Genomic DNA, 22,288 nt, shown 5'->3' with positions numbered 1-22,288 from the left:
AAGGCCGCCATATTGTTGTACAATCAGCACAGTGAAAAGCTGCGCTCTATCTCGGTCCGCGTGCCTCCAGCAGCACAGTGGAAGCTGTGAATGAGACAACAAAGTGGCGTACGTGACGTCACAGAATACTCGCTATAGTCCATCTTCCAAGCTATGTGAGCCACAGTCGCTATGCCTGCAACTTACACATCTGTCTTGCAGCACTTCTGACACACGCGTTAAGCTAAATTTTACAAAGAACGTCGAGCTTACAAAACACGAAAAACCGTCACGAAGGCGAGACAGCAACGCATATACCAAAATATATCCTAATAATAATTTCATGTCTCCCACTAATGCAATTATTTGAACAAAAGCGTGGAACAGCGTCAAAACATGAATTCGACGTGTCAGTGTAAAATTGATGTAAACAGTTTAGATAGATGATAGACAATTAAAGATGAATTATTCAATCACGCCCGTCAAATAAATTAGGGGCATATGCTCAATGAGATAAAATAATGGGCTTCCAAAGGCCCGAAACTGCGCAAGTCGATCGATAGACGTCATCCTCAGTGATCGATAATCATGGACGCTCGTAGTAACGGTCATGATCATGACCATGTTCATTTGTGGTGTGACAAAATGAAGTTGTCATGACCGTGAATGTTTGCGACTGTTCACGCACAGCTGGTATAAAAACCATAATGACTCGTCTGCACAGATGACGCAGACGAAACAGTGATACTGATTTGCAAGAAATGTGTTAAGTGCGTGATTTAAAAACATGGGCGTTGAAATGACCGGTTACGACCAAACACAATCACGAACGCAGTTAGTCACCGCATTCTGTCAAGAGCAAGAAATAAATCTGTCCAGTCAGACTATGAAGTGTCATCTGTGGTGCGAATCAAAACGGTCTAGATGGTCTGTATTCACCTCTAGTCCCACTTGGAAACTTACCCATGCATGAATGACGATCTTGCTGTTTCGGCCCATTTTCGCTTATCACCAGCGAATCTAAACACTGGTGCTAGGATAACAATACAACAGCACCTGCCAACAATTGTTCCTAAAAAGTGCTATGTCCGTTTGTGTTGACAATTGTTCCTGAAAAATGACCTTGAAGCTCGAATATAGTTAGTGTGCATGGTCCACAGGTAAATGGAACACATGAATGTGGTGCATGTGCGAACTTTTCCTTCTGTCAAGTGTATAATCACCCGGCTCTGCAGCCGACGACTTGTGGTAGATGGCACATTGTTGCATTGTTACGTACTTGCGCAGTGCATCGATATAACCCCAGCCGGCACTTGTAGCTAGAGCGTAAGTGACAGCTACACATTAGAGTGTTCCCTTTAACACTGGACCACATTGTACGAAGAATCCAATTCAGTGATACGTGAAGTGTAGAAAGACACGCTTCTTACGTCCGGTATCTCATAGGGCTCCGATCGTCTGGCATCAATTTAACGTCGCGGTGCGGATTGAATAACAGCCTTATACACATGTCACACACTTCCTCAGCACAATCACCACGGTGAACCTTGGTTCTTCACAGTACGTGACACGTGTTATACAGGCGGAGCCTAGCGTATGGTTCGCGAATGACTTGTGCGTGTTTGAGCTCTCTTAGATTCTCGAACTACAGAGAGAACATCAGGGCTTCCAGCTCGTCAAGAAATCGTCGCGGAATCCGATGACACAACGGCAATTCTCTAGTCAAGACGACACGTTTCAAAACTTTGTGCATCAGACGGCAATATGTCACTCGGATACGAGCGACACCTGTCGGAATTTGAATAGAATAAGCAACTACTGCGACGTGTGTGGCACAATCAGTTTTTTTTCTTTGGTTCTTTCACATAACACACGATTATCACCCGTCGCGGCATGAGGACATCGAAGATCTTACCTGTATTTTCCCGACTACAAGCGAGCACTCTTGTATGTTCGCGTAGCACACGAGAGTAAAGGAGCCTTTTATGGAAATGAATGTCCCGCCAGAGGTCGCCAATAGCCGCTCAATCGTGACCACATCGAAAGCACAGAGCACAAGTCCGAAAAAACTTTTCAACGAAACAAGCCGAAGCAAGTTTTTTAAGGCAGCAAGAGCTACGAGAGAAAAAAAAATATCTTCAACGAGAAACACTGTCAATTTAAGAGCTAACTATAATGTAACAGGCATCCTATATAAACGGGTCCTCCGAGCCATCTTTATCACAAATGAACAAACGTCCACTCCTGCAACCAGATAAAACGTACCCAACTGTACAAACATTTCTTTCTCGTAAAATCAAACCAATATGTATATATATAAGGCTCTGAAAACTGCACAACTCTGGGCTCCCCAAGGACACCACACTCGCGAAAGACACTATCGCGTCACGTGCAGTGAAACCCAAATTTTGGCCAGAACATTCTTCGCGTTGGCTGCGTCAGTAAAAGCGAAACATTTAAAACTCGCTGCAGGCACGGTCTTCTCAACCACACAAACCCTCTCTCTCTCTCTTTACAACGTTGTTTTTCGCGGGGGTCAGAAACACTTTACATGCCAGAAAAACCTCACGGGAAAAAAAAAATTGCTCCGGGAACACGAACTGCAGTGGTAAGCTTAAACTCATCTACGATCAGCCGTAAAACCGAGACTAGCGTGTTGTACTGCGTTACAGCTGAGAGTATTATGCAAAGCTTTAAACGGGGGCCCTGAAATAGTTTTTTTTTTCTTAAATTTTCGTCAAAGCTGCAGTTTTCTCTGTTCAATAATGTTTCCCGGAAATCCCGTCTCCACGAGCCCCCTAGATGGTACGAACGCGGGAGCCCGTGGAGCAAGTGCTGTATAGGCAAGCGGCTTCTTTAGAGCGCGTAACACTTTCCTAGTGCTGACACATTAGGAGGGTGTTAATAGGCGCTTTACTCCCCTAGCAACCAAAAGGGTGCTAAAAGCTTAGCACTAATCAGGAAAGTTGTACAATTCGAAAAACACACCACGATCTCCTCGGGATTTAAATACTGTTTCTTCCAGTTTGTAAGTCAGCTCCGAAAGGACTTGGCAATGCACCTAGTTTCTCACTGCAAACTTTTACGTTTTACGTACACTAATATTGCCGATAAGCGACTGCAGCTTCGTGCACTCTAAGGACCCCTGCTGACGAAAGTACTACTTGAGCATTGGCACTACAGTCGTGAAACCCTGCACTCCAGGCTCCTCATCACTGAGAAATAACGGGCGTGAAACTATTGGAAAATCGCAAAGCGTAAGGGTCCACAATTTGTTAGCGCGTTTAGGGAGTGCACTTGGGTGTCAAAAGGGTGTCCAAAGCGGTATATATAGTATATAAGGAAACGCCTTATTACATCCACCGTATCATTAATTCTTAAATGCCCGTCCCTTGGCCATACGAGGAAAAACACGCTGCACCTCTGCTTTTTTTTTTTTTTCTGTTTGGTCCTGAGCCTGCTTATGTTACTGTGTAAAGAAACCGGCCAATCACGGTTGTAATGACCATTAACATAAGAGGAAGAATCCCGATACCCGGGTGTTAGAAGAGTGCGCAAAGAGGGGTAGAAAACTGAAATACCTAGCTTTATTGAGGGCAACACCACGCCTTCTTTTATCTACTTTCTTACGCCTGTTCGCATCGGCGAGTGCTGTATTCTCTTATGCATAGTTCAGCCAACGATGGCTCGAACGCACAATAACAATTATGAAGGCAGTTTTAACTTCTCCGAAAGACACTGGCCTTAACGAAACACTCAAATTCTGTATCTAAGACGAGTTTTGAACAGCTGAACTAAAAACAAAGTGCTAAGCATCGTCTGTCTTCCATAGCCCTTTGTTCAGCTGTTCAAAATTTCTCTGCGCTATGAACGAACAAGCTCAGTTAAATACTATGCTAATTCTGTTATGTTGCGCGTATGTCACGTGTCTTTCGCACATCTTGTGAATATCCTTTCTTCATCGCATTCACCTGGAGTAGCCTGCTAAGCGTGCCACCATGCAAAGCATCTCCAGTTTTCCACTGAAGAGCCTCTCTACCTTGACTTAACAAAATCAATGAGACTACGAAAATTAAAGTTCGATAATATCCCGAGTCGCGATTATTTCAGGGCCCCCTTAACATTCTGCCGGTTATCGCACATAGGAAATGAAACGACTTGTGGTTACAGCAGCCAGTCGTCGTCGCGGTGGTCGAGCAGTTAAGAAAGGCCTCTCCCTAAAACAGAGAGGATTTCCCGACTTGTTGGTGCGCTATATGTTTAACGTGGTCGATAAAGAAGGGTCGCTTACTACAACAACTATAGCTGAGATAAAGTAAAAAGTATTTACATTTGATTCGCGACTTCCGTAAGGCCAGCGCGGGCCTTCTGCTCTACCGACCACGGTCGGGGTATGGCGAGTCCTTATGCGGTGTTATGCAAAACATCTAGCCGGGTCATTGAGCGGAGCTAGCATGAAGCGTTGCTCTAGTCTGGTCAACACAATGAAAGTAGGATTACAAAGTGCCTTCACGTGCTATGACCGTTCATTAACATACAAACGACTATTTCGATCAACGGCTGTCTTGAGTATTATGCAAAGAAAAAGAAACTCCCGTGTTACATGATCTTCGTGCTGATGTCTCCCAAGAGCACGCCATAGCTTGTAAGGTTGGTCAAGTGAACAAAACAGTTGCCTCGGTTAACGAGGTACTACAAAGGCCTTTTTCTTTAGATATATCTACTCGTCATGAGGTCGTCCTATATCACATTGTCAAACAAGGCTCATTGACAAAATTAACAAAGGCTTAAGCTAGGAGTCCGCGGTGTAAAAAGTCGCGCTAGCATGTGCGGAGGACATCAAAGAGGTTTAACAGAAATGTGGCTGCGATCAAACGAATACTTCTAACGGTGTAAGGGGATTTCCTATACACGCATTTGTACCACTGATATCGAAGAAAGTGGCACCTCTGAAAGCCGGCGCGAATTCTCTGCATCTGCGTCGAAAGCATGTTCGACTGTGCTCACGGACAACCGTCAGATGACTGCGAAATTTCCCCTCGTAGGGCTGATAGAAACCCAGAATTGCACCTAGAGGCTCCAGTGTGAAAACTTGCATGGCAACACACACGAAATGCAATGCACATTATGACACCTCGGGCGCATCCTAGCGACGAATGACGACTGCAACGTCGTACCGTTCCGGTCATTACAAATGCCTCGAATATTCCGTGCGCGCCGCCAAGGCAGTTTGCAACGATGGTCTGAAGCGCACGCATCAGCAACAGCAGGCACTGTTACGTGAACCCTAGCAGTCGGTCACCTACGCGCTATGAATGCAGACCGATGGGATGTCATCATTCTTCCTTTCTCGTGAAGCCGTAGCTTCTTATGAAAACTGCTGTGAAGTAAAATTCATCGAGAGGAAACTGGCTCACCGCTTTACAGATATACGCGCGAGCGTGTGCGACACTTTTAAAGCGTTCCAGGTGTCGCGTGGCTCTCGGGAAGATTTACACATCGAGCCAGGCTTCCCCATCAACGAATTCTCGCTAGGAAGGCATGCGCAGTTGAACGCGAACAGAAAAGCACACCGAATCACCGATCCTTCCAAGGGCAAGTCACAAGGGCACCCACTGCGTGACAGGTTCGCGCCTGTCTAGTCCGTCGGTAACCTAGCGATGGGCACGTCGCAGCAGGGTCCCTGAGGCTTCCAGTCGTCCTCCATGGCGGAGTGCGAGTCCTCCGAGCCTTCCTCTTCCTCGATGCTGAGCTGCGGCGAGAGCAGTTTGGAAGAACCGAGCCTCGGGCTCGCACCCTGGCCCGAGGAAGAGCAGCTTCGCGGGGAGTCGTACGCTGGGTCCCGCCTCGAGAACTCGCGAAACAGCGCGTCAGTCTTTGGGTCGATGCTGAAATCGCGCATCAGCAGGCGCTTCGAACCCGAACCGCTGTTGTTTCCCGACGAGGCCGAACGGGCGCTGCTCGTGCGGCGCGTGGAGCGGAAGAACCTCTGGAACACGGACACCTTGCCCTGGGCGTCCTGCTGCAGAGATCCCAGAGGTTCGGAGGAGAGGCTCGAAGACTGGAGGGCCTCGGCCGCCTCGGCTGCTGTCAGGCCCGAGGTTAGGTTGGACGAGCACGACGGGGGCGCCTCTTCGGAGCGGGCCCTCATCTGCAGGAGTCCGCCTTCCAGCTGGCGTCGCTTGCGGAGCGCCGACCTCCTGGAAGACGACGCTCCGCTGCTGCTCCCGGCGGAAGCGGCGTGAAGCTCCTGCAGCGGAACGTGCTTCCGGCTCAGTTTGGCCGGCTTGTTGCCGTTGCTGCTCTCCATGGACTTGTAGCCGCTGTCGGCCTTCATCTGCTGAAGCCGGGAGGCGTGCCCCTGGGCGTCCGCTCCGCTGGTCCCGCCGCCACCGCCGTCCGTATTGTCGGTCGTCGAGTCGAACGAGGACGTGGTCACGCCGCCCTCGGTCCGACTGGCGTCCGTCGAGGAACAGTCAGTCTCCATGCTGTCGAAACTGTTGTCCGCCGAACCTTTGTCGACCCGGCGCTGCAGCCGGCGGGCCAGCAGGACCTTGTAGTTCTGACGCCGCACCTCGCTGGGCACTCCGGGTACCCTTCCGCCGGACGGCCTGGCCTGCTGCTCGTCGGTGGCCTCGGACTCCTGCGACGTGCTGAATCCAGTGTTGCGGTGCTGCTGCAGCAGCCGCCGGTCCTCTTCTTCGCCCTCGACGACGTGCGACGCGGCGTCGGCGGTGGACAGCTCTTCGAAGCAGTCGGTGGTGGTCTCCTCTTCCTCGAAGGTGGCCCTGAGCTGCCACAGCTGCCGGTACTGCATCCTCACCGTCTCGGCGTCTTCCTCGCTCGGGTCGTCGCTCTCGGGCGTCAGGGCGCCCGGCGACGAGAGCGACTCCTCGTAGTCGACGGCCTCCTTGCTGCCGATGTCGTTGTAGCAGACGACGGAACCGCCCGTCGTTGGCTCCTCTTCCAGGGAGCGAGACTTTAGCAGCAACCTGCCAAGAATAAATCAAACGAATCAATGAACGTATGTGTCGCTATCTATGTCAGAAGCTTGGGCGTGTTGATCAAGCTCAGTAGCTACAGCGTGTTAAGCAGAATGAGTGCTGTGTAGTTACGGACATGTTGTGCCACCTAGAATGCACTAACAATGAGAACAGCTGCGACATGACGTGAAAGCTCGCCGGTTTTGGTTACGGCGTAGCTCATTTCATCAGTGGCTACATCCCGATATTGTTGAATTCTGCTGTTACCATGCCTTAATTAAAATTTAGGTTTTCCCTTTAATAGCGACCCAAACCGTACATGGCGTAAGGGTGGGAGCATACCAAAAAAATATTAACATGCAGCAACATTATAAGGGAAGCATAAAGGGAAGCGCTCTTTTAAAAATCAGGAGCACCTGAGTGAGAAGCCAAAATGTGACGTATGTACAGTGAAGTCACTAGCTCAGAGATTACTATGTTTCGCACTAGCGACCCTAGACAGCAATCGGGATGCCGCTACATATATTAGCGCTCGCACGAAAACTAAAAAACAGATACATAAGTACCGCCTGCGCCTCGAATCGGCTACGCAAAGGGGGCTGAAACGTGATCGGAAGTAACCTGTCGGAAAGGTATGTTCCTTTAGCTGTCAGAGTAACTGAAGCGGTGCTGAGAGAGCGAAAAAACATTTATTGAGCAGTTCAGTATAAGGAGCGGATCCTTATATCAGGCAGCCATGTGTGCCGCCTTGGTTCCCGTCGTTAGAAGTTTCGATAGCCGCCAGCATATCCCGTTTTTGCTCACTGTTGATTTTTCTTAAAGCGCTGATCTTCGAGGGGTACATCCGTTCTGCCGAAGGGAACATCACATGTGTCAGCACCGCTACAGTCAGCTGCGATGGCCAAACAAAGAACACATCTTTCTGACAGGTCACTTCCGATCGCGTATCGTCCCCTTTCTGTGCACGATACGAGGCGCAGATGCTGTGCATTTGGTTTTAGTTTTTTTTTTTTTGCACGTGCACTATTACACATGCGCAGCCGCATGCCCGAAAATAAGTGAGTTGATAGTTTAGCGACGTCCTTGTCTGTCTGCCTTTGACCCGTGTTTTCAGTTCAGCTGTTCAAACTCGCCTAGGCGATGAACCAAATAATTGCTCAGGTGAATACTATTCTAATGGTTGTAAATGTTTACTGTTCACGCCCCTTTAGGCAAAGTAGATTGACAGGTCTTTCACAGAATATCTCGAGAGCACGGCATCGCGCATTTGCGACGTACAGTCACAAAAGTGGTGCAGCGTCTCGTAAGATCCATCAGCCCATGTGTCTACTTGTGACCGACTGAACGGTGAATTCTTATACGTGTGTGCGTGCGTACTGTGACATTTTCTTCGCTTCGTCTCATCGCTTTGTATGCCCCCTCCTCCCACCACCCTTGTCCGTTGCAAGCTAGCTATAACCTGGCTGAGCCTGGTTAACATCCCGGGATTTCTCTCATGATTTATCTATCTATCCCTTCTCACGTTTTCATTCACTGCAACTCTAACTACCCAGGGCAGTGCGGGGTAGCCAACTGGTAGCGACGCCATTATTTTTTCTCTCTCTCTCTCTCGTACACAGGAAACGCGCATTCGCACCTGCGAGCCATCCGGTCGAGGCTCTGTTCCAGCAGTCCCGGGTTCTCGGTGCTCGCCGACTCCCTCAGCGATGCGGGCACCTCGGACCAGCCCTCGCCCGAGAGGTCCCGACGAGGCGGCGAGGACGACGGTAGCGCAGGGGGCGTTAGGCGCGCCGGTACGCTGAGCCGCCTCAGGGGCGGGCTGGGCCAGTAGCTGCACTGCGGTTCCTGGTACCACTGGTCCTCCTCGTACCACGGTATGCACACCGACGCCTGCCGCTGGATGCGGCCCGACGACGCCCAACGGGCCTTGCTCTTGGAACCTGAGACGAGCGCGGAGCGGAGGGAGAATCGGCGTTCGGTTCCCATACAAAAGCGTCAGGCATGGTTTAAATGGCTGTTTCGTTGGTGAGTTAGTAATTCAGACTGTGCTGGAATGCACCTGGAAGGCAAGGACAGATCGAGGCACAGCGCTCTCGTATGTGTCCTTGTGTGCCTCAATCACAGTCCTTGTCTTCAAGCGCACCCCAGCATAAATATGGTCAATGTCTGACCCACATATCACATGATTATCATCTACGAACGTATCAGGTCTCGCATAGTGAGATGCGTCAGCACATCAAGGTATAAGGCCAGATATGGCGAACCGCTTTAGTTACATCGCACCGTAAATGATCACATATAATTTCCTATACGTCGCATTGCTTATGTTTCATGCTATTTATATTCGCCTATAGGGTTTCAGATATGGCATTCATGTTCCCAGATGTAATGCCGCATGTAGGGCAATTGTCATATAACAGCAATCTGAAGGGACATCGACATGGTATAGGGCGGTGCGAACTACTATTCTATGGTATGACAAATGCCATGATAATCTATGGTATAACCAATCACAGCGCGCAAATGGACAGGGACGGCAAGTTTTCGTTGCCTTGTTCTCGTTCCAATCCGGTTGCGTGCTGTGATCTGTAAGATAACCTAGGGACATGACCCTAAACACGCGGACTTTCCGACATTTAATGCGATAGCAGAATGTGGCTCAGCCAACAGCGGAAGTAAGATTATATCCCAGCCTGGCAGCTAAAACCTCTCCTCATCCGATCTTTAGCTAGGCGAGTAGGCCTTAGCTTAAGCTAGGCGAGAATCGCAATTTCGCCCGTAAGGCGAATCATCAATTGCGATAGCAAATTATTAAACAGCTATACGATGTAATGATAGTAGTTTTATTGGCCGTATAAATTGGCCGTATAAAAGCATGGCATCACGCGCACACAGGCGGATATGAACACATCTCACTCGATGACTGCTGACAATCTCTGTCAAAACGCTGGCGTGAGGAAGCGCGGCAGCCGGGAGTGAATTGCCTTTCTAGTTGCCTCTCGCTTCAACGCGAACCATACGACGATAACACAGCGCACACGAAGCTATCAGCCCTCGGCGCGACTAGACTATGTACCTATCGCAGATCACCTTGGAGATGGGGCCGCGCGGCCGCACTATACGCCATCCGCCGCCGGAGAAAAGCAACTCCCCACCACCTTTGGCGCCTTGCACGCGACGGAAGACGTAGCGCTTCGTCCCCACCTTCCTCCCTTGCGCGCGCAAGATCGAGCCACCATGCCCGGCTCAACCTCGCACGCTTTCAATCACACCCGCAGCATACGGCTCACGGTCGCGATGTTATCGCACTTGGACTTTTACGGAACATCACGGCGACGCCGAGGGCTGAAATGTGCCGGGAGTGTCTATATAATCGGTATCACAATTATATCAAGTATAGATCCTAACTTCCTTCCACCGCATGCACGACGTCTTATGCACATGGCTAATAGCAACAACACGCTGAAAACGAAGACGAAGGAAGGCGTAGACGCAACATAAGGGTTGTCAACTGGACAGTTTATTGAAGGAACGAGCTAATATACACTTTAGCTGTTCGTGCACCTGCAAGGCAGCAAAAAACCACGACAAGGAATCTCAACTCATCTAACCACGATTCCTTAATTGTCATGGCCTTTCGTTGCCTTGAAGGCGCATGCGCAGTTGAAATGTGCATTAGCTCGTTCCTTCAATAAACTGTCCAGTAGATGGTCAGCGCGTGTGTTGTGTCTACGGCTACTTCCGTCTTCTTTTTCAGTGCGCTGTTATTAGCCATCAACCAACATCAACTCACCCAGTTTTCTATCCTCGTCAGCCTTATGCACTGTGCGGAATGTGGTGATCACCAGCTTTTCACCCCTGGTGCGACGGTATTCACGTAAATGAGGCGGTGATTAAGTAGACGAAGAGAAATAAGCAGCACACACAATAGCCTACGATACAAAAATGAAGACGAGGGTTCACCAAAGTATTGAAAAAGGAAACGAAAAGGGAAATACGCCGACCAATATGTGCCTTTTCTCCAGCGCGTTTTTTCGCCATGAATTTGTCCACGTCCGAATCATGTTCCCCGTTTAAAAAAAACAGCACCTCTCGCTGAATATCTCGCTCTGTATTTTCGCGGGCGCTAATTACCGTTCGCTTCTTCATTTCGTTTGGTGGCTCGTTAGCGGCTTCTGGTTTCTCTCATGCGTCTTAGCTAATCGCTTGGCGACTGGGCGCTGCTCGACCTTCTTTCTGGCGGTGTTGGCGTCACGGCAGGCCAAAACGGAAAGCAGCATCACGGGAAAACCGTAGAAATCAAGCCAAGCGCTAATCGCGTTTCAAAACCACGTGGCTGATCACGGTCCAAAAATATGTTCGACACACGCCGACGCTTGTTTGTAGCTTGTGCGAGCTGTTAGCAACTAGTGCGAAGCCGAACCACTACCTCGTAATGCCAACGGTCACGAGCGAAACAGGCGTCGCTCGTTTGGTCGTACAGCATCTGACATCGATGAGCAGTTTGCGAACAAGAGAAATCCGAGTCCGGAGCTACCGTTTGAAAAAAAAAATGGAGGACGCTTAAGCTTCGCCTTTAGCATTAAACAAAATACCTGGCTGCTCATCAGGCTTTTTTTCTCGTATATTCAAATTACAATCCGACGCTATCGCTTCTGTAGGTTGTGGTTAAGTCGTAGTTTACGATTTTTCTGACGAATTTTACTTTCAGAAACTCAATTTTTGTTCACTAACGCCTTGCGCCACGCGAAGGGCCTGTCCGGTCGGGGTGGTTCGGGATGATGTGGTTCGGCATGATTATTGCCGCCAACGACGCCGGCGCTTACGCCGACGCCGGATTTTCTGCGACACGGGGCCCTTCCATTACTGTGAAGATGGAAGCCAGCGAAGCTGTGACTATGGTGGGTCTGCTATAGTGAATTTATATATTATCATTATTGACTATATTGCGCGTCTTCGGCATGTTCGTCAAAGAGCAAGGACACCAACGTCTTGTTTTCGCCCAGCGCGATGGCCAAATCCGCCCCATCGTCATAGACTAGCGTATGAGCCACAGTGTTGATCGATCGCGTTGAACCGATGAGGCAGCACGAAGGGCCATTCGCTCGCCGTTGCTGCCGCTATTCATCACGTCAGCATCCTGATAGCGGGTGTCTGTGGTCATTGAGTGAGATGTGTTCATGCTTGCCTGCGCGCGCGTCACACCACCCTTGTTAATTTTGTTAGTTAGCGAATGTTAACAGCAGTTTATACGGCGGATAAAAATAACAGATTTCAGAATTCGTACAGCTGTCTAATGCAACTAATGCTTCGTCTTTCGGGCGTAACTTCGATTTTTCTCCTTCTGCGAGAACAACGACGCAAGAGGAAGTCGTTTCTCGGCCGCTTTTGTTAATTGAGGCGCCAGAAGGTGGCGCTGACAGCGCAGTTATACGGGCTTTAAGCTATACTGCAGTGCAATCAATGTCAGCGATGCTCCTGTATTCCGAAAGCTATAGTGCGTCTATGGGCGGAATAACGCTAATGAAGGGTTTTAGCTTGTCTGTATAACCTTAACGTAATACCGGGTTACCGAAGATGTGAGTGGCAGTAAGAACGCTGGTACGTCACAATGTTCTCGCGCTGAGCTTAATCATGAGAGCCCACATCTATTATGCATAGTTTCCACGTGACGTCATATCCGCCGCCTGCCCCGACCGTCCGCCATCACTAGGCACCTCGCTACTAGCCCCTGGCCCGCTGCGCTTGCGTTCGGTGTTCGCTTCTACGTATCAGCGCCGCGTGTTTGCTGTCGTGAAAGCTTTGCGATGGCAAAAAGTCCCTTCCTACATGGACGAGCTTGTAGGGCCGACGCGGGCTCGCTACAAAGAAAAGGTCGGAATGTGCGACGGCGTGGACCCATACCAGCTGCACGTTGGCGTGGCTACCAGTTCAGACCCCGAGGTGCTCCCGGCCACGACGTACGCGGATATTATTATCTTGTCTCGTCCACGAGCTACGTGACGCTGAACGAAATAGAGGCTTACAAATCGCTGAAGGTGCGCACTTACTTCACGAGCGGTTGGGTGAAGTAGGTTGCAGCGAAGCGCCTGTCGTCGGGTCTTACCACCGTCCTCGGCGAGTTGAGTCAATGAAAGCATATGTTCCTTGGCGTGCGGCAGAGAAAACTATCTCAGTATTTTTTGTGCTGCTCTATTCAGGGACAGCTTTCTTGCCACAAAGGTTCACCTATATGCACCTTTTCCCCCAAGCTTCAAAACGTGTGTTCGCTTCTTTCTGCGAGTTTTGGTTTACAGTTCGGTGCATGTCCGTGCATGTGAATTTTGTTGCGTTAAATAGAAGTAGCCCATTATATTGAAAGCATGCAGACATTCAAATATTGCTTAGCATATCACTAAGCGAAGCACATATACCAAGAAATGACGATGCGAAGCACTTTGCAGGCCGTTAAAAAAAAAAAATTGGGGTTTTCCGTGCTAAAATCACGATCTAATTATGAAACACGCGGCAGTGGAGGGTTCCAGGATAATTTTGACCGCCCGGAGTTCTTTAACGTGCACTACACACAAGTACACGGGCGTTTTTCAGAGCGGTAAAAGCGACCATGCGTGTGCGAGCAGGCAGTCACCAACCAGTACGGGGGCTTTCGCTGCCGCCCTTTTACGATCATGCGTGATTTGCAGTGTTTTGGCGTGTTATATACTCGCCCGAAACAAAGTGACGACAAGTACGTTGTTCAGGTCCTTCCGATTTATCCGGGAAAGCCACAGGCACCGACGTTTCTCCGACAGCATCCTTGTGCGTTCGCACTGCCATGTTATTACATTTGGTGCGGACCTACGCCCGGTTCTGCGTAGCTCGGCTTCGCGGCAGTGGTACTTCTTGTGCGGCAACCGAAAATCGCGCAGATTGGCATGATCACGACGCAAGAAGGAACTTCGGATCAACAAAGCGTCAGCGCGCGCAGCCTGCTCCAGCACGCTTCCGCAGGCGTGCAGGTGCCTAAAGATGGCGGACAGGCTCGCGGACCGGTGCGGAAGTGACGCGCGTGCAAACTATGTATTGCAGAGACCAACCACATTCTATACTTAGCTGCCGGCGTAAAGGCTAAATAAAGACTTTCTAAAAATTTCCCTTCGACGAGAAAACCCATGCAACACAAAAACATTTGTAATGCGTTGTAGTTTTAGAAAGCGTAACAAGCGCTGCTGCTGCCATCGACGTCTGCGGTATTCCGGTATTCCGTAAACGGTAGTGCGTAATTAGGGACGGGCCTATAAAAGCATTCTAATATCGAACGAATCCTCGAGCGTACCGCTCAGGGAGTCACCGTGAGCGGTGCCTCGCTTGGCCGACGACGAAGACGACGGCGAGGAGGTGGCGTGAACGACGATGCGCTTGGGCACCGCTCCCGTGCTGCAGGTGGGGAAGAGCACTTCCGGTTCCGCCGGTGGCGCCTCCGCAGCGGAAGTCGTCGCTGTCACTTCCGGCTTCTTCACCTCCGGCTGACCCGCCGCAGCGTCCACGGGCTTGCTGGAAGACGAGGCCTCGGGCTTGGCGATGCCGCTAGCGTTGCTGCTGCCGAGGTTGCCAATGTTGACGCTGTTGCCGCTGCTGGCCGACGACTTGCCCTTGTTCTTGGGGTCGCGCTTGGAGCCTCGCTTGGAGTCGGACTCGCTCTTGATCTCAGGCTTTCTGCGAGAGGCGATGCAAGGAAGGGGAACATTTAAGAACAGCCAATGATCGCAGTGGAGTAAGCCCGAGTAACCAGTACTATAACTTATGCGATTGAAACTTGGATGATAATGATAAAGCTTGAAAAGAAACTCAGCGATACACAACGAGCATTGGAAACAGCAGATGGGAGGCTTAACAGAAAGCTTTAGCTGATGAGGTCCTACCTATATACGTGGAAACCGAGGAATAGTTTTTCTCGGCAACCACTGCACTGATTTTGATGAGGTCTGTTGGACTTTAACCTGGATATATCCAGGGCGTTTCAAGATTCATGCTCAGCGATCGGCTAAGTAGTAAATTATAAGTAAAAAGCTTAAGCGCCACTGGCACAGAGCTCGCGTGCCCCTCTCATCTTTCGCAGAAGTACTTAACTTCTTTTACGATGGTTGCCTCCCGCTGGTCAATGAAAAGATTTCAGGGGCAATCATCCTTTTTCGGCCATATTCCATGTACACCATACGCATTTTTCGGCTTACCAGGCTTTTCCTTTATTTCTTTTTAGGTGACTCCCACTGCTATTTTGCCGCATAGTTGCTGCTACTTTGTATCGTGGGGTGTGTCCTGAGATTTTACAGAATTGTCTTCTTTTCAGCTGCTGTAGTTTAGTATTTCTTGTATTACTTCTTTCTAGTTTTCTTTTGCGTAACAGAACAAGAATCCTTGATCTAGCACGATTCTTTGGTGGGCTAGCTGGTGAATAGACATGACGGAATTAGCGCGAGAATTCGGAACAAATAAGAGAGGCAAAAGGACAGGGCGCCGTCATGTAAGAATCCACTCGACTAGGTGATCATTCATTTAATGCATTCACTTATACAAAAAAAAAAAAACACGAGATGCATTTTTTTGTAACATCTGCCTAAAGGTTGTTCTCGAACATCACATTATCCAGATATGTAAATCCCGCTTGCCATGTAACAGGAGGCGCAAGTCACGTGAAGCCTTTGTCGCTGTTTTGTGCGCGGCCGCCCTCGGTGTCTCCGATACATAAAATTTAGAGAATAAACGCTACGACGGCATCCTTCTCACCCTTTTGGCAGCTGTGGCATCTGCCCGGAGCCAGGTGGAGGTGCTTGGACCACCGGAGCGACTGGCAGCTTTTTCTCTGCGAAGAAGAGACATAGAGAAAGAGAGAAAGATATAAGCTTTTATGATATGCTGGAGATGTTAGCCTGGCTGATCACCTGGCGTGCTACTCCAGGTGGTGAGCGATGATTATGATTATACACAGTGATAAACACTTATAGATAGAGACGGTACAGTTGAGAAAGTCGCCAGGAGGAACAGCGACGATTACGTTTATTTAAATAGAAAGGAAGCGCATCCTCTCTGGTGTTTTCGATAGGCTACCTAAAGTGAGCCTATTGCGCTGGCCACCACTAAATAAAGCAGCAATCTGCCGCATAGACGGCTTTTAGGTGGGCAGGGTTTCTTAGTGGTGGGGGTGGTTAATATGTTTTGCTGACGAGTATGTCTATACGACCTGTCCTCTCGGTACAGTCACGCTCTGGCGAGCGAGGATACAAAAACAAATCGAGTTCCAGGGAAAGGGTACACGCAAAATCACCTCAACAGTTGTAGTTCTTGAGAGAATATTCCGGTAAAACTTACAGGTATGTGCAACGCTGTTACAGATAACAGTGCGCGGCTAGTACAATGGAACACAGCTGTACATGTTTATTTCTATGCGCATTTCAAAAGTGAGAAATTCGAATATGTGGAATGCCGTTCCACATATTTTGCGATTTATTTTTGTAGAACGCTGTTCCGTTTAGGTAATTAGGAAAATATCGGGAAAAAGCATTATCCACTCGCAGCCGGAAAGTGAACAAGATTTAGCGTGTAAGCCTTTTTAGTCATCGCCAACTGCATACCTTTCAAAAGCAGGAACTGGATGTTTCTGGCGAGTAACTACTAGAAAATTTTTAAACGCCGCTGCTTCGGGCAAAACGCCCATCAGATTCCATTTTGCTCTTAATTCCTCCTCTTCACTGATTGAGGTCGCACATGACATTCCAGCCGTGAACTAGTTTCTTTCGTTTCTTCTTGTCTTTCGATTAACCAGTTTAACCTGGCCTACCCGACGAGCCGCCAGCAGCGTTACGCATCTTCGAACGATGGAATAAGCGCCTGTGTTCGTCCGTGATTAATGTACACTTCGAGCAGCGCTGTGTATACGCGGGTGGCCAACGCGTACCGTACTTGCGCGGCATAAGCTTCACCGTGAGATCTGTTGCTCGAATAAATTATTCTCGTATGCTTCCGACTGCCGGCAAAGCATCTCCATTCACGCATTAGTTGTCGCTATTGCAAGTACTTTTGAAGTTGGCTGAATATTTTTCGCAAGTTTTACCATACTTTTGCCATACCCGTGAAGACGCAACAACGTAAATACATTATTATCTTAAAAAGATGCGATTTCAATATCAGCCACTTCTTTTTTTTTCGCTCTCAGCCCGCGAGTACACGCAAAGTGCCTCGAGCAGCCAGTCGCACGGCAATTTTGCGCGTATTCGCGGGCTGAGAGCGAAAAAAAAAAGGCAGTGGCTGACAGTGAAATCGCATCTTTTTATGAAAACACTTTTACGTAGCACGCATTGAGCAACGCAAAGCTGTATCGGGAGTCTTTCGTGTTGCTCTACAGTTTTCTCATTTACACTTTTCATCTAATTAGAACATTTGACAAGTTTATTATTTATTAAGACTAATTATGTAATTATGCGGATTGCAAGAAAAGAATCAGAGTATCTCCACGCGACGGCAAACAACATTACACTGGTTCTGTCCATCTGCGTAGCCATTTGCATATTTTTAAAGCTTGGCCTCAGTTAAGTGAAACACCCTGTATGACGCCAGTGTGCACCTGCGCAGTCGATAGAGATAAGAAGAAACGAATGCCAAACGTGCGGGAGTGATGCTAAGAAAGATTCGTTTCAAAGGAAATGTACGGATACAGTAAACTCAGCCGCAGTAAAGCTTTCAATGCGGTTCGCGGTATCCAGACACGGCGGTAACTATTCTTAACGCAACCGCGCAGCAACCGACGCGCAGCGTAACTGAAGAATGAAGATAGTCCTCTTAATTAATTTGCAAACTTAGCACCCGCATGTCGAAACCAGATGCTCCTTTCGATGACCTAGAGCAACACGCGGTTCTGAAAGTATATAGTGCGCCTTAAATAAAACGACCTTTCGCAAGAACCGGACTTTGAACGTAATCTTACGAGTTCTTTATTTCCTTATATTCCGTCTCTGAATAAAGACCTCTTATTCAAAACACCTTGCCCATCGCTACGTAGCCAGAAAGAAATTGGCCGCTACCAAAGGGCGTACGAGAAACCACGAGAACGCCGATAAGCTATATAACCCGCGTCCCGAAAGTTCCACACGCGTGCCGCTGGTAAAGATCGATCTGGTATGGCCTCGGCCTCCAAGTCCACTTTACTCGAGGAAACAAGACCAAAGAAAGAAAGAAAACGAGAAAGAGACAGATAGAACAAAAAAAAAAGCAAGACGCATCTTATGTAGTCCTCTGTGCACGCACGGCGCAAAACATGCACGGCATGGGGGGAAAATTACGAGTAGACGGAAAGATCGAGATTAGGCGCTACGCGACCACGAAACATCTGTCCCATGTGTAAGGCAAGCACGGCACCACGAAGATGAACACGTGACTTGGAGGACGCGAGTTGGAGACACACCAGAAAACTTAAAATAGAAGCAAACTTAGACGCGTACCGCTTCTTCAGGGGCAGAGCGATTATGCATCGAGATAGCGAATGGAAAGGGGAGGGAGGGAGAAACAGATGCTCTTGAAACGGTACGCCACCTGCGGTCGCAAGGTCGGCCAAACACTGCAGGAGATACATTAACCGCTCCTGCGTCGGTCCTGTTTCGAAAGCGCCCTACAAGCTGCCGGGCTTGTCAGAATCGCAACGCGTTAATGTTCTCATCTATTCGCTGCTTTTGAGACACGCTTGCGCGTGAATTACGATGAAGAAGCACGATGGGATCAATCTTTGGTAGATGCGTGGCAAAAACGCGCGACAGGCACGTGGTAGAATTGCGGTAGAGTCACGTGATAGAACTGTGATACAACGGCGTGATAGGCAGGTGATGCACACGTGAACGACACCTGGTAGAACTGAGGTACGGTCACGTCGCAGACAAGGGACAAAGCCAAGTGATAGAGACGCGCGAGAACGGCGTAATAACCACGTAATTGAACCACCTGATAGACATCTGCTAGATATCGGATAGAACCCCTTGATAGGCACGCCGTAGAAGCACGGCACAGTCGCATGGTCGACATGGAATAGTACCACGTGATAGACACGTGGCTGAGTCACGTGACAGACCCGGAATAGAACCACGTGATAGACACAGAACCATGTCTTTGCTCACTTGGATTCTTATCGGAATCGTTCTGCTTGAGCGTTTCATGTTCATTGTAACTTAACACTTTCATTCAACCGATTCCAGCGGAAGAAAGTTGAAGCTATGCGAACGACTTCACTAAGCTAATGCAGCAGTCAGAGCAAGTGTCGGTGGGAGCGCTGGTGCTAACTGCAGAATGCTTCAAATGGGCTGCTTGCGAATTTCAATTATTCTTGTGACGCAATGACAAGGACACCATAACGACAAACACGGACTTTCGTTACGTCTTGCTTTTTTATGTTTGTTCCTGTCATTGTGTTCTTACTCTAGTGCTAGAATTACAGCCAGCAAAACACGAAACTATGCAAGGCTACATGAAAACAGAAAAAAAAAAAAACGCATGATAAGGCGTCTTGTCGGGCATTTTCGTTCAGCACATTAGAATTACTTCTGAGACGTGTAAGACGTCCCTTGAAGCAGCAAGGATAAGTGTTCAGCACAACGCCATTCTCTTCATCAGCCTCTACGACAACTTACAAAAAAGGAAACAAAATTCTGTTTTTTTTTAAGTACCAAAACTACGACATTAGTATGAGGTAGGCCGTAGTGGGTAGACTCCGGAATAACTTTTGACCCCCAGGAATTCTTTAACGTGCACCTAATTATAAGTAGACGAGCGATTTTGCATTTCGCCCCCGTCGAAATGCGGCCACCGCGGCCAGAATCGAACCCGAAACCACGGGCTCAGCAGCGCGCAACACAACTTCCACACGTTAAGATAACTGCCGTCTGCACAAAACACATTACTTCAATTAAAGGTTTAAGCAGCGGCATAGAAAATGTATTCTCGGGAAGATAAGTAGAGCCCCACTCACTACGTCTGACCTTTCGCTGCCCTAATTTTACTTTTTAGAGGAGTAATCCCACTCACAATTGCGAGTAAAACGCCGAGCCAGCTTGAACCTCATTTCCATTTCCGCTCTGAAGGGGGTAACTACTGAAGGGGTCACTTACGCGCAGGCGCAGATTGCGCGCGACCGAGTTTTGCGCCCATGCAAATGTCACGCCTTAACGCGAAACTCTATGTAGTCTCAAAACGTCGCCCCACATCACGTACGGCAACTCGCACCCGCGGTGTACATTACACGCAAGCCTGATAGCAGCGCCCCCCCCCCCCCCCCCCCCCCCCAGACACATATCGAGCAGCTCGTTGCACCTGCTCGCATAAGTGCGACTCGGGCCACATATCGCCCAGAACGCTGCTGCAGCTTCGAGCAAGCCAGTGGTTCTACACGCCACCACCGCGCGCCCGCCCTGCAATCTAAAAGAGCGCGTTTAGTATTCACGCACTGTCCCTCCGTCAGGGCTATCATCTCTCTCCACGCTTGACCCACGCGCCATCTGGATTACGGGCCTCGCGTCTATACAGAACCGGCTGGCCAAATAGCGGAGTTTGTGCAGTGAGAAGGTTTTCTTCGTTTTGTCAGTTTGTTCTTCACGGTTTGTTGGGTTGCTTGTCTGAGCATTTGTTTGTTCGTTCCACGTGTCCCAGTCCAAGCATGGATTTGGCGGTTGATCCCACACTGCATTATTTTACGTACTCCCATTCGAATCATTTGTTGAACGGAATAATGAGAACAAAACAGTAATAATAAAGCGTGCAGCTCTGTATCGTTCAGGGTAATACAGTCTGTGACGGGTCTGCAGTTTTCAATCGACTCTCAATCGGGTCTTTTGTGTCTTAAGCCTGATGGGTGCCTGTCAGTTTTGGGTACAAGTGGTGCACGTTCTTTAAAAGGGCGCGGAATGAAAGAGCACTGGTGCGTTTTATGCCAAACCATCGCCACGTCACACCATTGCGTGGACATTTTACAGATGCACGCTGCTACAGAAGGTTACTATCACACTTCGCTGTCACGTGTTTTCTGACCACATTTTGTACTTCCGTTCGCTGCTGAAGGAAGTAATTACAGCTGGCTAAACGGCCCAAACGTTGCTGTGCGAAACGAGAAAAGAACGCAATACACGACCTCTCGTACTGACCAGTTTCGGATAGCAAAACCCAAGACTTTATGTGACGTCACTGATTAGGGCGTGCCAGAGGACACCACGATGTCACTGTATCACATTGCTTCAACTTGATCGGTAAATCGAATTCAATACTGTTAACTTTGATTCTTCTAGAACTGATAAAGTCATCCGCAAAAAGGTTTTAATGCGCCTTGCTGGCAAAGTTTCTGCCGCTATGGTGAACGCGGTGTTACGTGATCTTGCCAACAGCACAGCGTCGTAAAATTTTCAAGGTGGTTCTATCTGAGACACGGCGCATCGAATGCTCCGCCAAACTCACAGAGGGCAGGCACCAGGAGGACGCAATACGGGAGTTCCTGTTGCTATCTAGCGTACCGTATTGCTATCTTTTTCGGCGGTGGCGTCATAAAACGTCTCCAGCCGCAGTTTTATCAAGCAAGCGAACGTTTTCTTATGCGTACACGTAAGAGTCGGTCAGAACGCGCGACGCCGTCGTCTGCTACACTGCAGTAAACAGACGGCACGAAGAAGCGTGCAACTTGGTACATAGCAATTCTATCGCTATAGTCAACTACTAATCGTAACGTGACCTTTTCGGCAGATCCGGCATTCACCTTGTAGTTATATAGAGCGACCAACTCGTTTTCTCATGCATGAAACTTTGTAGGGTGAACAGATCGCACGAACAGTTGGTTCACGTGAGAAAGGGGGGCGACGTGGCACGCGCCTGCATAGAGCAGTGCATAAGGAAAGCAGACGACATCGAAACAGGGTTGCACGCATCGCCCCCTATCGGAATCGCCGAGCAACGGGTCTTGCACGCGCCCCATACGTGATCGCTTGCGTGCTCAGGGTGTTCGGGAGCACAACGCACGCGCCCTGCAACGCAGTTATCGCAGTATTCCATCATTCTTTGTTTTTCTTTCATTCGGACACGCACGAGAGAGAGAGAGAGAGAGAAAAGCACTGCCGGCACGAAAGCAAAGATTCGCTTCCCCGATCTACAACCGTCGACGACGCCGCCGCGACGGCCATCTTGACTTTGCATCGCCAGGCCGGTAAAGATTGCCGCGCGACTCCGGCGAGGGTCGACCGCACACTTGGCTTGGAAGCCTTGCTTTGCTTGTATATTTATGTTTCGAGATATGTTTTCGCGGTCAATCCGCGGGCTTCTTCTATATC

At 49.1% G+C, this 22,288-nt stretch overlaps 1 protein-coding gene across 5 annotated transcripts in view; it reads right to left on the bottom strand.

The window, feature by feature from the left end:
* Nucleotides 1-1,407: 1,407 nt before the first annotated feature.
* LOC119433776 (treacle protein-like) overlaps nt 1,408-22,288 on the bottom strand; it is a 135,583-nt gene continuing 114,702 nt past the window's right edge. For 3 of the 5 annotated variants that reach the window (XM_049659131.1, XM_049659130.1, XM_037701026.2), the window contains exons 4-7: nt 15,729-15,804; nt 14,278-14,657; nt 8,599-8,902; nt 1,408-6,971 (exon numbers count right to left, since the gene is read on the bottom strand). In XM_049659131.1, coding sequence (XP_049515088.1) covers nt 5,618-6,971; nt 8,599-8,902; nt 14,278-14,657; nt 15,729-15,804 — 2,114 coding nt within the window. In that variant the 3' untranslated portion in view covers nt 1,408-5,617. The remainder of the gene's footprint in view (nt 6,972-8,598; nt 8,903-14,277; nt 14,658-15,728; nt 15,805-22,288) is intronic. The other 2 variants (XM_049659133.1, XM_049659132.1) reach the window with 1 other exon arrangement.

Source organism: Dermacentor silvarum, chromosome 11 (genome assembly GCF_013339745.2).
Source record: "Dermacentor silvarum isolate Dsil-2018 chromosome 11, BIME_Dsil_1.4, whole genome shotgun sequence".
Classification (NCBI taxonomy): Eukaryota; Metazoa; Arthropoda; class Arachnida; order Ixodida; family Ixodidae; genus Dermacentor; species Dermacentor silvarum.
Note: the sequence above shows the minus strand (reverse complement) of the source record. Positions and strands in the feature narration are given on the sequence as shown.